Genomic DNA, 16,409 nt, shown 5'->3' with positions numbered 1-16,409 from the left:
ACTCAAATCAGCCCGTTTAAACAACCTAATCAACATATATCCGTATTCTGATGATGGTACTAACATCTTCGATCTAAAATTTGGACTACTCAATATAAGATCACTAAACTCAAAAGCAGTCATCGTAAATGAAATAAGCGATCATAAATTTGACATTTTCTGTCTTACTGAAACATGGGTTAGACCAGATGAATATTCCGCTTTAAATGAAGCCACCCCTTTAGGCTATAATTATGCAGATAGGCCAAGATTATCAGGCAAGGGAGGTGGAGTATGTGTAATCTACCAAAATACTCTAGATATTAGTCAGAAACAATGCGACACTTACTTCCTTTGAGGTCCTTTCTATTCACGTTACAAATCTGGTCACAAAAAAGAGCGCATTTTCATTATTTAACATTTACAGGCCACCAGGGCCCTACTCTGAATTTTTAAAAGAATTTAGTGATTTCGCTGCAAACCTGGCTGTGTGCAACGATAAAGTAATAATTGTAGGAGATTTTAATATTCACTTTGAGAAGGTAGATGACCCACTAAAAAGGCATTTACCTCAATTCTAGACTCTGTTGTTTTTACTTTCACTTATAATAAAAAGAAGGCGGCAGAAAAAGCTTGCCCCATGGTACAACGATAAAACCCATACCTTAAAAACAAACAGCTCGGAAACTAGAGCGGAAATGGCGACAAACCAAGCCGGAAGAGTTCCAATCTGCCTGGAAGGACAGCCTTATAGAGTATAGAAATGCTCTCACAAAAGCTCGCTCACCATATCTGGCCTCGCTGATTGAGAATAATAAATATAATCCCTAGAGTACTGTTTAGTGTGATTTCCCAAATCACAAAAAACAATCAGGCAGGTACTGAACCAGAAATCCCAGCAACTCACCAGTTTTTATGGACTTTTAATAAAATTGAAAATAGACAACAAATTCAACCCACAGTATTAAACCCAACTTGCCTGTCATCTGACTTGGCTGATATAAAACTAAACAGTTGTAGAAAAGAGCCTGGAAACTTTTTACCCACTCCCACAGCTAGAACTAGAGAAGATGATCTCTTCTGCAAATTGCACAACCTGCATACACGATGCAATTCCCTCAAAATTACTCAAAGAAGTACTGCCAGTTATTATAAACCCTATTTTAACTATAGTAAACACGTCCCTTAGTCTGGGCCATGTACCCAAAGCTTTTAAACTAGCAGTTATCAAACCTCTGATCAAGAAACCAAATATTGATGTTAGCATATTGTCTAATTACAGGCCTATTTCTAATTTACCATTTATATCAAAGATCTTAGAAAAAAACTCTGGCCAAACAACTTAGTTCATCTCTACATAAGAACCATATATATGAAAGCTTTCAATCTGGATTCAGGCCACATCACAGCACTGAGACGGCTCTAGTAAAGATAACTAATGATCTTCTTGCCTCTGATCAAGGCTACGTATCCCTGTTAGTGCTACTTGACCTCAGCGCAGCTTTTGATACAATGGACCACAATATTCTCCTAGAAAGGTTAGAAAACATGGTTGGAGTCATAGGGACAGCCCTATCATGGTTCCAATCTTACCTGTCAGAACATTATCAATTCATTAGTGTAAACAATTCATCTTCCAGTTATTCAAAAGTAAGATTTGGAGTTCTGCAGGGCTCTATTTTAGGACCTTTATTATTTACTCTATACATGTTACCGTTAGGCACAGTTATAAGTAACCATGGTATTAACTTTCATTGTTACGCAAACGATACACAACTGTACATATCGGCCAAGCTTGATGACAAATACAGATTAAAGAAAATGGAGGACTGTGTAAAAGATGTGAAATGCTGGATGTCACAGAACTTCCTCCTACTAAACAGTAACAAAACAGAAGCTCTCCTTCTGGGTCCAAAATTCGCAAGAAATAAACTACCAGATTTAAATTTTAAATCTCGCCTTTCCAGTTACACCAGGCTCAGCAGCAAAAAATCTTGGCGTCATAATTGAGTCAGATTTATCATTCGATCAACACATAGGCAGCATCACTAGGACAGCTTTTCTGCATCTTCACAACATTGCCAAGATAAGAAATGCCCTATCCCTGCGTGATGTGGAAACACTAATACATGCCTTTATTACTTCCAGGCTAGACTACAGTCCCTGACAGAAGTTCTGTTGCCTATCCATGTTGTAGAAACAAAAGCTTATAACCTGACTTTAAATGTATCCATTGGTTTTAGAAATGACTCATGAAAGCTGAAACCCTCCCAAATGAGGTTTAATTTACAAAAATAAATTTGCTTCAATGCAGAAATATTGATCATTTAATGACAGAAAGGTCAGGTTTTGGCAAGACAAAAGTTGTCACCCACAGAAATTAATGTGAAAATCAAACAAATAGTTTACTTCAAATACAAAGATATGTTTCATAACATTGGTAAATGAAGTTGTGGTGTTATTAGACCATGGTGCTGGCCAGTCCTGGAGCACCTTGATCTATTGTAGGGATGGATGTATGAGATGGAGCACCATCCTGCTGCAAATTTGACCCCTTTTATGATTGGGAATGTAAGAGGTAGCTAATACTTCTTGATATTTTAGGCTATTGATATTGCTATCCACCTTGCAAATGTTTCACACACCCTCATACTGAATGTAACCCCAGACCATGATCTTTCCACCACCAAATTTAAGGTGAATCTTGGATCCATACGGGCTCCAGTAGGTCTCCTGCAGTATTTTTCCAGCGTCTATCCGTTTAGCAGGCTGTGGGCCTTGGCAAATGCCACACGTTTTTTTAATTGCCTTTAGTGCTTGTTTAGTGCTGGCTTCTGGGCACTGATTCGACCATGGAGGCCATTTTGAGACAGAATCCTACAAACTGTTCTAGTTGACACAGGGACTTGAGGTGACCAGGCCTGGTGGAGCTCTGCTGCAGTGGAAGATGGGCTGGCTTTGGATTTTCTAACCAACAAACGTTCCTCCTGAGCAGTGGTCTTGCGGGTTCTGCCAGACCTGGGCTTGTCAAAAACATCTCCAGTCTCTTCAAATCTTTTTTTAATTCTCTGTACATGAGTACAGTTCTGTGTACATTTCTCCAAGTGTCCCTTTGAAGTCTCCAAAGGACCACAACCTCTCCAAATTGAAAAAAAACTAATTTTCTAACAATTTTTGCAGGATAAAGTGTTTATGTATTACCTACTCTTGATGACAACATCCTATGGTGCATTTCTTTACATTATTTGACAAAATTTTGTTATAACAACAATTTCAACTGTATTATAAAAGCCAAATAATTATGTTCAGCTGTGTTTACCGTGCCTGCTGCGCTCTTGGCGTGCCATCCCCAGCTAATCTTCCTGTTTATATCCTGCCTCCCCTGTTGCGCGTCCGCCTAACGTGACACCTGGTTGGTCGACAGGTTTGATTGACATGACGTTGGAAAGGGGAGAATCTCAGCTTTACGAGCATGTGTGTTTGAAAGCGATAGCCCAAGGAGAACATATTTTAATTTGGGTTTAAATTACACATAAAAGACATAAAAAAAATAAAAAAAAATCTCCTGTTTGAAATGCCACACTCTTTTGGCTCTAATTCGGAAACCCTACGTCGTACAGTAAAACGGATCATCGCATCGTAATCCAGAGAGCCAGGTGGTTTGAATGATGTATAAAATGCCCACATTGGATCAAATATGGATTTATAAAAACCGCAAATATAAAAAATATTAAGCTTATTTTTTAATAAAACTTTTGCTAACAAGGTATATTTTGCCCAAAATGGTTATTTTCTGAAATGAAATACAGCTAAACTTGCTAGATAGCTGGCAAGCAGAGGTTCTAAGCTTTCATATGACATATTGGGTGTCTATATTGACCCTATAATTATTCATAAACACTGGCAAACATTAATTATGACATTTCTAGCCCGGCGGCGGGCCAAGGCACGTAAAGAGGTTAATAAGTGAGCACAGGTGAGGCTGTAAACTAGGATTGGGTGCATTATATGACGAGGCGACAAAACTTTTGTCTTGCCAAAATCTGACCTTTGTGTTCATTAAATAGTCAATATTTCTGCAGTGAAGCAAATTTATTTTCGTAAATTAAACCTCATTTGGGAGGGTTTCAGCTTTCACACAAGTCATTTCTAAAACCAATGGATGAATTTTAATGTCAGGTTATAAGCTTTTGTTTCCACAACATGGATAAGCGACAGAAGTTCTGTCAGGGACTGTACTGTAACACACTACTGTCAGGATGTATAAGCAAGAATTTAAGCAAACTTCAACTAGTCCAAAACGCCACAGCCAGGGTCCTCACTAAAACTAGAAAATTTGACCATATCAGTCCAGTGCTGTCATCACTTCATTGGCTGCCTGTTAAATTCCGTATTGATTATAGAATTCTTTTATTGATATATAAAGCCCTACATGGTCTCCCTCCTTAATACCTGCAAGACCTTATTTCCCATTATGAGCCATCACGACTACTCAGATCCCAGAGTGCTTGCTTATTAATAGTTTCCAGAATTCATAAGGCTGCAGCTGGGGGAAGAGCTTTTTCTTATAAAGCCCCCAAACTCTGGAATGATCTTCCAGAAAATGTTCGGGACTCAGACACAGTCTCAATCTTTAAAGCTAGGCTGAAAACTCAAATTGTTCAGTTTAGCTTTTGGTAGGTAATGTTCCCCCTTAGTTAAAGGCAGCAGATCCTTTGAATAGAAATTGAATGTGTGCGCGCGTGTACGTGTGTGTGTGTATTTATGTATGTATGCATGCATGCATGCATGCATGCATGCATGTATGTATTTGTGGACGCATGTGTTTACCAGGTCTTGCCCAGCTCGGTAAGCCAGGTAGGTATGTTCCCAGTCATGATGACGAGCGGATCCTGCAGCTGCCGGTTTGCCTTCGCAGTCAGTTTACTGTTAATGAACTCGCTAGTGGAGATGACTTCCTTACACACAGCGTTCTGCAACAACAGTTACATCACCATTACATCACAAACAGAACGGAGACCATCAGTGGACAGAGCGTCTGTGTTCGAAGCCCTGTGGTGTTCCTGAATCTCAGGTTTAGCTCATCGTTAATCGGCTTTGCTGATCGTGTTTATCAAAATCACCAGCTTCATGTTCAGAGTATCTGCTGGTGATGAAGAGCAGTTGTGTAAATAATCATGTAAACAGCTTCCTTTTCCAGCCTGAGGTTAATAGGTCATTATAAACGGTCACATCTCTGATCAGCATCACTGAGGCTGCAGGTTTTCATTCAAATACTCAGAAGAAACTGGATCAGCTGTTCTAAGACTTTGGAATTAAACCTGCAGCCACACCAGCCCTTGTGAAAAAGTCTGAACATCCCTGATCTGAAGTTAACACAGCATGTGTGGGTACTCACATCGTAGAGGTAGAACCAGTATCTGCTAATGGAGTGCAGAACCCTCAGCAGCAGGATGACCTCCAGAGACGGGTCATCAAACGTTATTCCCTCTGGAGGCTCAGATATTAGGTACACGTCCAACGGGTTACTGACACTCGGACACACGCCATCTGCAACACACACGCATACAGTGTCGGTGATGACTGGTGCACTGAAGGAGATCCAGGAGTGAAAAACAAATCCAAATCAAATCACACTTTTAGAGTCCCAATAACAAAAAAAGTAAAAGAATATTTTATATTAAGTACATTGAGGATGACCCTCAATTATAAAGTAGCCAAGAAAAATACATTTTAAAACCGAGCAGTAAGTAAATCTCTGATCAATCGGTCGATACTCACCATCTTCAATATTAGTTTTAAAAACAAAGTAGTACCGTTTCACCTCCAACGGCTGTTTATAGCTGTGTGTTTATAGCTGTGCGTTTCCTGATTCTCAACTGTGAATAGCTTTTTTTTTTTTAATCCTGAAAAGAACAAAATGCTAACAGCTGTATAATATTGAATAATAATGTACTGCTAACGCTAGCTCTGCTAACTCGTGAGCGCTGTTGCTAAAACTGGACTAAGAAACAATCAAATTTCACAGTATTTATGGAAATTATGTTAATAACGGTTACTGTTTTATCACTCAGGTTGATGATTACTGTATGGTTACTGGTGGTTTTATGCAGCCTATTAGAGTGTGCGTGTGCCAGAGTGTGTGCGTGTGAGAGTGTGAGGGTGAACATGCGAGAGTGTGTGTACCATGCCACAGCTCATCCTGTTTCTTAGCGTTGCGTGGGGATGTTTTGGTGGGAGCTGTTTGTGCTCGACCCCTTTTCCCTCCAACAGCGTCTTTACAGCCGTCCTCATCCTCCCTCACCGGCTTATACCTACACACGCGTGCGCACACGCACGCATTCACACGCACAGATCGGTAGAGAAAAGGCGTCTGGGTGTTTAACAGTATCACAGGATTTTTTTAATTTATTTTTTTTTAAAACACACACACACAATCAGACCATCTTCACCTAAAATCATGAAGAGGACCTTTTAAACTTCACCAATTACCAAAACCACAGCTAATTCCCAAGTTTAGGTGAGAGAGTAAATTCTCTGAAACCTGTCCTGCTTTCAGAGAGACACTTTCATTTGAGCTCTTTGAGAAAATTTTCAGAAAAAGCTAACAAAAGTTGTCAAAAAGTGGATTTTCAAACAGCTGAAATGAAGAACACTGAAGAATCAGAGTTTAAACTCTGAAGGAAAGTGAACATTTATCAGTTTCAATTAAATTAACTACAATTATATTTAATAAACCACAAAGATTTTTTTGACATTAAGATAGTAAAAACTAAAAAAGCAAATGAGACTTTGTCTAGATTCTCCACTGTATAAACAACTACTGCAGTTGTGTGTATTCAGCTTATTTTTAATAATAATAATAATAATAATAATAATAATAATAATAATCTGTATTTTATGTAGTTCCACAGAACTGTTATTGAGTGGTTGTAATGTCACACATGTACAGGTAGGTGTGTGAGAGTGAGTCTGTACCATATAGTGTGCGTTTTAGTCCATATTCCGGCTCGTCCGAGCGGATTGGCCTCGTCATCTGTGCTCTCCCGCTCCTCCTCTGGCTGGAGGCTGAACTGCCGTACCGCCTGGTACACAGTCATGTTGTAGGGCAGCAGGTGCTCTCCAATATAGAACTGCAGACGGTGACGCACGCTGCCAGAATTCAGGAACTGGGCCGCCTGCAGCAGGTCAAAAGTCAAAAGGGTTCCACGCTGACCACAACAACCCAAAACCAAAAAACAGAAATCTAACAGACGCAGAACTGAACGTTTACTGTGAAACATTTTATTATTTCATTCAAAATTCAATATTGATGATCATTAACTCTGACTTCAAGAGTGCAGGTTCAACATTAGAACATTTCAATTTATTCACTTATTTATTCTGTAAACACAAACAGTAATTTGTTTTTCTTCCATCACATTTACCATTATTACCGAGATATTTTGCTAAAATGTTAACATGCTTTTCCCCGAGAGTCTAAACTCTTTCTGAGAATGTATGTTTTTTTTTTTTATTCTTATTTTGTTGTAAATAGTCTAGAGATTTAACTTTACATTTTATTGTTCATAATGTTTATACCGTTTCCCGTTTCTATTACTGAATGCCATACTTCTATTACTCTGTTGCTGTAATACTATGAATTTCCCTGCTGTGGGACTAATAAAGGATTCTCATCTTTTTCTGAGCCCTGATTTAAGAATGAAAGTTACCAGTGATTCATCAATTTCATCATCTGAACCATCATCATCGCTGTCTTCATCCTCCTCTCGGACTCGACCGTAACCTGAAAACACACAGTTCAACATCTTCAGATTAGACAGCTGCACTTCACACACTAATGTACAGAAACACTACAGTTCCTCCTGAATAAGAGCCTCTTCTGCTTTACTGTAATCAGAGCACACAAACACTAACACGCACAATTTATAAATACGTATTCATATTAACTCTACATATTGCTAAAATGTACTTTAGTACATTTCTAAGTTTACTTAATATTGTACTATTTACTGTATTTATTTTATACATTCATCAACTTAATTTAACTAAGTGCAGTGAGACACTTATTTACAGCGCAGCCCAGTCAATACAAGAAACAGGGACTGAAAAAAAGCACTGTAAAATAAAGGCCAAAAGTAAAGGCCAAAAGAAGTAGTAGTAGTAGTAATAATAATAATAATAATAATAATAATAATAATAATAATAATAATAATAATAACAACAACAACAAATTATATATACACACTTAATAATATACACACTATATATTACTACTACTACTAACAAATTTAATAGAAAAAACATCTATAATCCAACATAAAACAAAGATGAACGATATTAACTTAAACTAAAAGGAAATGCTGGACAATGAATAACGTATTAAACTAGTTTTCGGCTGTAGATCCCCTTTAATCCGTAATTCTGCAGTGCGTTCTGTGAGTCACATGCATCGTTCTGCACCTCTAACAACGAGGTATCTCTCGATGGCCTGAACCAGCGCCAGAGGGTCGATTTTAACAGGCCCCCCCTTCCACTGCTTCACGTTGGTGCAGTCCGGGTGTCTCTGCAGCTGGCACTTCAGCTGGTGGGTGTTAAAGAACTTCAGAGCCTGAGAACCTCTGAAAGCACAAACACGCAGAGTCAGCAGCAAAAAAGGGACACAGCGTTCAGACTGAAACAGCATTCAGACTGAAACCAACAAAACTAGAGAGAACAAACAAGAAATTACAGCCATTACAAAAGAATCAGGTTTTTCACTGAACTATTGCTTTAACTGGAGCAAAACAGAGGCAGCGCAGAGTTTGAGTCAGCAAGTGAGTGTTTGGTACCTGCTGCCGTTTCCGTTCCCACTGGGAAAGTCGTGAACTTTAACGGGAAACTGCTCCATCTGACTCAGACAGCTGTTCATTTTGTGCACCAGTGCCAGCAGCTGCCCATTCTCCGTCGGCTCCAAACGGTACAGGGGCTCCTGACCTGGCATCTGAACATGAACGAACGAACGCGCGCACACACACACACACACACACACACACACAAAATCCATGAATTACAAAGAAATATTATTAATAATATTATTAATTAAAAATAATATTAATGATTAACATTAAATCTAAAATTTAAAATACAAAAAAAAAAAAAAACGAGCAAATACATAAGTTCAGTTCAGACATTAATCAGCTGTGATTAAATCAGTAAAACATTAATATGAATATTTAATGTAATCAAATATTCATGTTAATGTGTTTCATATTCTCATCTGTGAATTTTTAACAGAAGTCAGATGTTTCTCCAGATTCCCTCGGAAGACTTTTCATACCATAAAAGTATATTTTCTCATCATAAAACCCACAAAGCAAACACCACACAGACCTGATATTCATCAAAAACTGCTAGAGATTAAAGTAAAATATTTCAGCTGCTGGCATTTGTTCTATTTCTTATTCTAAAATAAATGTTTTACAGCCTTTTTTCACTGATCACTTATTTCTGATGAACAAATGTTTATATTTCTTGGGCTGAAAAGCTCATCTGGTTTGGCATCAGCTGTTATTGGTGTGGAAAACCATTCTGTAATTGTTTTGCTCTATTTTAGAGAAACATGATTTGGCGCCTCCTTGTGACCAGACTCTGTACAAAACCTTCCACTTGAACACAGAATTTCTATCCAGAATTACTGCCTGTATGGGCGCACTGAGCTTCAGGATCTCAGCTCAGTAAGCTGCTTCACCCACAGAGGAACCAGATCAGATCATTAATCGTTAACAGCAGCTCTATTAGAGTCTGAAGTGCACGAGTGTATGACTATCACTGAGACTGCAGTGCAGGTTAAACATGGACGGACACTCATATAAGCCCACTTTTATCAACCCTGCACAGGTTACCAGTTAAAATTCACATTGATTATAAAGCTCTATTCTTGAAATATAAAGCTCTAAACGGACTCGCCCCTCAGTACCTGAGTGAACTACTCTCCTACTACGAACCATCACGCCTACTTAGATCACAAGGTGCTGCTCACTACTGGTACCTAGAATTAATAAAGCTCAATCAGGTGGGAGAGCCTCTCATACAAAACCCCCCAGCTCTGGAATAATCTTCCTGTTAATTTTCGGGACTCAGACACCGCTTCTGTCTCCAAGTCTAGGCTAAAAACTAGTGATCAGTCTTCCCTGTCAGATCCAGATCTTCCAGAGTCTCTGCTGCTCTGTTAACACTGTAATCTGTGGTCAGCCACTCTTCACAGAACTGTGTTTTTCTTTCCTTTCTCTGACGAGTTGATTAGCTGCCCATCCTGTGCATCTGATGCTGTTCTCTCTGATGCTGATCCTCTTCTGCCTTGATCGGGCACCACTGCTCGCCAGCTTCTGGACCACTGAGCTTCTCGCTTTACAGCACTGTGCAGTCCTCACCCTCAGATGCTGCTGCTAATCATAAACTAATCTAATTAACCACAGCCCCACCTGTTTTTCCCACTTTGTACTATAATACTATATATTAACACTGTTTGCTGTCCGGTGTCGACCAGAGGAGGAAGGGTTCCCCTTCTGAGTCTTGGTTCCTCTCAAAGTCTCTTCCACCTGCCCTTAGGGAGTTTTTCCTCGTCAGTGTCGCACTGGCGACACTCATGGGGGCTCGGACCCGGATTTTCTTTCTGTAATACTGATTGTTCTGTAAAGCTGCTTTGTGACAACACCTGTTGTAAAAAGCACCGTATAAATAACCTTTGCATGCTGCTCTTCATTACAGACTCATAAAACACTGGCCAGCTTTACTTACATCACTGCAAGACTGCTTTCACATTAACAGGCGGAGTTTCTGCTCTAATGTGACTCAGATCTGATATTGTCAGAGTTCTGTGGATACACAAATCTGATCTTTTCAAATCCGCCCTGAACCACGTTCATATGTGGTCCTGGATGGGATACGAATCTGATTTGTGGCCGTGTGACTATAATGAGATGCTCTGATCGCAACTCACTGCATGCACCTTCATTCAGTGTTACTGCAACAGCACTGAACAGATGTTAAAGCCTGTAAACAGTGAAAAAATTAAGTGACCCTTATTAGACCCACACCGGGGAAATTTCACCTCCGCATTTAACTCATCCATGAAGTGAAACACCAGATACACACTAGCAAGCGCGCACACACACACACTAGGGGGTAGTGAGCACACTTGCCCGGACCGCTGGGCAGGCCTATCCAGGGAGCAGTTGGGGGTTAGGTGTTTTGCTCAAGAGCACCTCAGTCACTCGATCCCGCAACCTTCCGAACACAAGGCTAGTTCCCTGACCTCCAGCCCATGACTACCCGCAAGCAGCTCGTCTCACCTTTTTCTTCTTTGTCCAGCTCTAATAATGAAGCTGAGAGCTTCTTTTCCGAAATTCTGTAAAGCTGCTTTGTGACAACATCCGCCGTAAAACGCGCTATACAAATAAATTTGATTTGAGCTGATCAGAGTTAACGATCTTCTCAGCGAAGCTCATTCTGCTTGTTCGTTTGTGCTGTTGATGCACGTGATATTAAGTAGGATGTGCTCATGCGGCTTGTTTATGGATGCCGGTTTGTTCACATTAATTACAGATTTGAGACACTGACCTAAACAAATGTGAACTGTTGTGTCAGAGAAATCAGATCTGAGTAAAACGTGGGATTTGAGCAACGAGGACTGTAATTTGATCGTAGCCTAAGTCTCTGAGCAGTACAGTTTAAATCATTTTAATAATATTAGTAATTCTGCTGCAGATAAACGTATGAGACGACTTATTCAGATAATCAGAACAGCAGCTTTAAATGAAAGAAATCTGAAATATTGAGCAGAATAACGTTGATATGCAGAACAAGGTTCTCAAAGTTAATATCGCTTCATAGCAAAAGTCCAATGCTGAAGCAGAAAACTCAGTAACTAGTATAAAAATTATTCAAGCATATTTTCACCAACTTCTTAAAACACTAGAAATGCTGAATGAAAGACCTAAAACACCCTTCTTGTCTGTTCAGAATCTGCACTTATTACTGCACTTGTTACTGAGTTATTATTCATATGACATGAGCTTTAAAATGTTAGATCAGACACTCAGAGTCCACCAGGTGGCGCTGTGACTCACAGGACAGTTGTAGAAGATGTGCAGGAACCTCTTGATCCTCTGGTCTCTGCTGACGACGTCTCTGTCACTGTTGGAGGTAAGATAGAGCAGCAGCTGCTTCACCAGCCCGCTGTGCTGGATCTCGAACGATGACACGTCCGACTCGGACACAATGCTGCAGATCTCCATCAGACACTCCACACCACGATCCACCTAAACAGAGTTCACTGTCAGAGCTGCGTGGTTTCCAGCCCGTCTTTTTACAGACGGACATCATACAGACTGAACCAGCCAACTTAAAACGAATAAAACGATCAGATCTGAGAAACTAAATAAATAAAACACCAAAGCGGCTGGATGGTAGGTGTACCTGTAGGTTGAGCTGCTCTGTCGCTGTACACAGTCTCTGCAGGACGTTAAGCGCCGGGTTGCTGCCGTCCACATTCTCAGAGTTAAAATATCGCTCCACAAATTTACTGGCCTGCTCCTTTATCCACGCCTTGATCTTATCCCTGAAAACACAAAACAAACAGCACAAAAGGCGAAGCTCAGGTGAATTTTCTGTTCAACTGCCTCAAATTAGAAGCTTGCAAACTGTAAGCCTAACCTCCCTAACACACAAAACGCATGTGCGTGATCCAACACATCTGCTGAAAGGGTGAAACTGGGGGATGTGATTTTTCACTGATCTCTTTAAGGTGCTCTCGAGAAGCAGGTGGATATATGATTAGTCGGAGCTCTGAGTACCTGTTGTTGGAGACTGAGTCTTTGGGTGTGGCTCGGGCGAGACCGCTGACGCCGGCCGTGCGGGACTGCTCTGAATTAGTGCTGTTGGTCTGGGCTCCCAGTTTGCCCCATGTTTTGGGATTCAGACTGGCCAGGAAGGAAGATTTGGGGGATGCTGTAGTGGTGGGACTTTTAGCTGGGGAGGGGGAAAAAAAACAAAAAACAATGTTCTCACACAATTACTTTCAGAACAAATGTCAAAATATGCTCAAAAAAGGTAATAAAATATGTAAAAACACACATTAGTAAATAAAGGCAGACAGACTGATGGACAGGGCTGTGAAACATTACCCTGATTGTCCACTTTCTCATCGTCTCTGGGGGGCGAGTATTTGGGTCGGCGGGGTCCTCTCTTAGGGAGACGCTTCCTCTTCAGAACATCACTCAGACGACTGAAACACACAGCAGTTGTTAGAGCTGAAATACAGTTAAATATATAAAACAGTACAGACAGACTGAATAGCAGAGCTGAAAATTAGTTCATTATCTGTGACCAAATTAATTATTCACTAAGAGAATTAATACAGTTAACACCGTACACCTGTAAAATGCACAGCCATTAAATCAGTAACGGTCCCGACATCATTGCTGGTCATAAACATCATAATAGCATCAAAACGCGATGCTGCAGCATTTTTAACTACACATCAAAGTGACCTGAACAAAAACAGAATAATTAAGGTGGGGCAAATACTTTTTCACAGCACTGATGTGAACGTACCCCTGAGGGCTTAGGTCCAGCGAGTCGTCCATGCTGTGCTGGAAGCTCGGGGACCCGAGGTCCGGAGTGACGTTGGAAGCGGTGGTGGTGGTCGCCGTGGTGATGGTGGTGGTGCACAGGCTGGCGGTCCCACTCGTGCAGGCTTTAGGGGGGCTGGTGAAAAACGTCTCTGACTCGGCCAGGTTCTTCACCTGGTGCATCACACCTGGACACACAAAGTCCACACATCCTGAACTCCTGTGTACTTTATTACTCTCCTCTGAGCTCCAATAATAACTTACCATTGATTCATAAACAAAATACAAATCATAATGCATTTCTACATGATCATTTTCAGCCTCTGTTCATACCTCACAGTCAAACAGGCTGATGAAGTGACTATAAATGGTTCTCATTTACCTTCTCGTCTGAAATAGACACTGAACACGTCTGGCAGCTTCTGCATGAGGATCTCTGCCATCTGCAGAGAGCCCACTACAATCTTCAGGTCCTGACTGGACAGCATGGAGGCTATGTGACTGTAAATAAAACACACACACGTTCAGCATCGCTGTTCACACTCTCCTCACTACAGACTCTCGCTGTCAGAGCCAGCGCAGTGCAGAAGTCACTACAGCACTGATGCTGGCTCTACGCTACACAAGTTCTTGCCCGATTTTAACCATGATTTCTGACAAATTTTCACAGTCTGAAGCAATTCTCCAGATCGGCAGCTCGATCGGAAGCAACTGATGAGTCAGATGATCTATAGTGTGACAGGAGAATCAGAGACCCTCCAATATTACCAAACATGTTAATAATTACGATTCAAAATGTTCACAAGTCCTGCAGTGAGAGACAGTCAGAGATGAGCTCCGTGAGTGACTCAAACCAATCAGAGAAGTAAAGACCAGAAATGAGAAAAGACACTCATGAACAGTGAAGCGGAGACAGAGGAGCTGAACATAAAACACATCACATAAGTACTGAAATCATAATTGTAATGTTTGTTTATAACGTTGATCCATCTGTCTCTCTCTGTCTCTCTCTGTCTCTCTCTGTCTCTCTCTGTCTCTCTCTGTCTCTCTCTGTCTCTCTCTGTCTCTCTCTGTCTCTCTCTGTCTCTCTCTGTCTCTCTCTGTCTCTCAGCAGCCAGTCTGAAATATTTCTCCAGCTCTCACCACAGATTCATCACCAGTTTATTACACATAAAAGCCCAAACAGGTCCAGTAAGTTCAGCTCTGTGTCATGTGATCTGAGGAATTCTGAGAGTTTGAGTTCTTATTAGTAGCTGAAACTCGGGTGCGTCTTTCCCTTTGCCGTGTGGCCTAGTCTGAGCGCCTCATGACGAGAAGACAAGAAACTCTGTGACAAACTGATGTAATTGTGATGCTCTCCGTTTCAGATATCTGTTAGGATCTTAACTCGCACAGTGACGTCCAGCCTTACACACAGGAACCTGAAAACACCAATAAGATCTTTAGGACTAACAATTAATCATCACACAGTCAGCCAGTAACGACAGCAGCTGCTGAAAAAAACTGAATTAACTGGCTTTTACTCTTTCATTTGAGTGTGATGTCAGTCTCTGCGTGCAAGGAAGTCTGGGTCTCAGACCTGGGGGTGCAGGTCTAAAACAAAATTCAAAAGGAAAGCCAAGAAAAACTGTGGCGACTCTCAACACAGTTCAACCACTCAGCGCATCATAGCAGCACTCAGCATTTACCGTAACCAGGTTAGATTAGAGCCATATGGAGGATCAGAGAGCCACAGAGGATCATCTGGTCTGAAACGGACAGACGGAAAGGCGGTCAGTCTTTTACATAAACCGGTAAAACGCTAATGTTCTGTTGTCTAAGCCAACGCTCCTAGCCCAGCCTACTTCATATCTCTCGGTACACAAGCAGGGAGCTGTTCATGATATGATGTGTGATCAGTGATCTTGAACGTTTTATTCTATTAAATCTGAAACTAAACACCCCCCCATTCCACCCCGGCTCCAACTGACTGACCTGGACACAGCGTGGTTGCGCAGGACGTCCTTCAGCAGCTCAGCGTCTGCGAAGTAGATGATGCGGAGAATGGCTCTAAGGCACTTGTGTCTGACGGCAGGTCCGGCGGAGGAGCTGTACACTTCATACAGCACGCCGAACAGCGTCTTTATAAAACACTTCGCCAGCTCGGGGTCCTCCTTCATCAGCTGAGCACGAGCGTCCTCCCCACGCACCTCTAGATGACCTCCTGTCAGACAGACAGACAAATAAATATATGGATAAATATATGGAAGTGTGTTCATGGTTGTGACCTCATGAGCAGGATGAACAGAGTCACAGTAATTCAGTTGTGGACTGTACATTTAAAAACTTTAAATGTTTACACTATTATTTAAAACAATAAAGGATATGAGCCCTTTAAGTCAAGAGTGAAGTGTTCGTTTCAGTGTCTGTGCATCTCACCAGAGTTTGGATTGGCTAGCGGGTTTGGTTTCCTCTGGATGCCGCGGGCAGTGCCAGTGTCCTCGTTAATTTGCTGCATAGAGTTAAAGTCGATAGTGTAAACACGGCCCAGCGTGGACAGACTGATCTCATCCTCACCGTTCTGATGGGCTGTCTGATACAGAAAAAGAGAAAAAAAAACTAATATCAGGATGCCAAACTCAAATAAGATATTTAGACATTTACTTTAGCATGAAGCCTGGAGAGGCTAACGGCGACAGCTCTGTTAAAAACATACACATTCATTAAAGTGAGTCAAAGACTGATTAAAAAAAATAACATGAATCAATATAAACAAGACAACAGTCACAATCTGTTTACACTCATGTTTGTAATTCATGCTGCTGTTTTTCTTAAAGA

General features: G+C 41.0%; 1 protein-coding gene across 8 annotated transcripts in view; it reads right to left on the bottom strand.

Moving 5' to 3' along the window:
- The window catches only part of trip12 (thyroid hormone receptor interactor 12), a 63,987-nt gene that overhangs the window by 17,193 nt on the left and 30,385 nt on the right, over positions 1–16,409 (bottom strand). For all 8 annotated transcript variants that reach the window (XM_017686132.2, XM_017686134.2, XM_017686136.2 and 5 more), the window contains 15 exons: positions 16,011–16,164; positions 15,567–15,795; positions 13,975–14,093; positions 13,576–13,780; positions 13,146–13,246; positions 12,816–12,990; positions 12,439–12,580; positions 12,090–12,281; positions 8,811–8,962; positions 8,443–8,600; positions 7,692–7,765; positions 6,958–7,157; positions 6,166–6,293; positions 5,378–5,529; positions 4,810–4,952 (listed from right to left, as the gene is read on the bottom strand). In XM_017686132.2, the coding sequence (XP_017541621.1) occupies positions 4,810–4,952; positions 5,378–5,529; positions 6,166–6,293; positions 6,958–7,157; positions 7,692–7,765; positions 8,443–8,600; positions 8,811–8,962; positions 12,090–12,281; positions 12,439–12,580; positions 12,816–12,990; positions 13,146–13,246; positions 13,576–13,780; positions 13,975–14,093; positions 15,567–15,795; positions 16,011–16,164 (2,324 nt within the window). The remainder of the gene's footprint in view (positions 1–4,809; positions 4,953–5,377; positions 5,530–6,165; positions 6,294–6,957; positions 7,158–7,691; positions 7,766–8,442; positions 8,601–8,810; positions 8,963–12,089; positions 12,282–12,438; positions 12,581–12,815; positions 12,991–13,145; positions 13,247–13,575; positions 13,781–13,974; positions 14,094–15,566; positions 15,796–16,010; positions 16,165–16,409) is intronic.

Source organism: Pygocentrus nattereri, chromosome 7, assembly GCF_015220715.1.
Source record: "Pygocentrus nattereri isolate fPygNat1 chromosome 7, fPygNat1.pri, whole genome shotgun sequence".
Lineage (NCBI taxonomy): Eukaryota > Metazoa > Chordata > Actinopteri > Characiformes > Serrasalmidae > Pygocentrus > Pygocentrus nattereri.
Note: the sequence above shows the minus strand (reverse complement) of the source record. Positions and strands in the feature narration are given on the sequence as shown.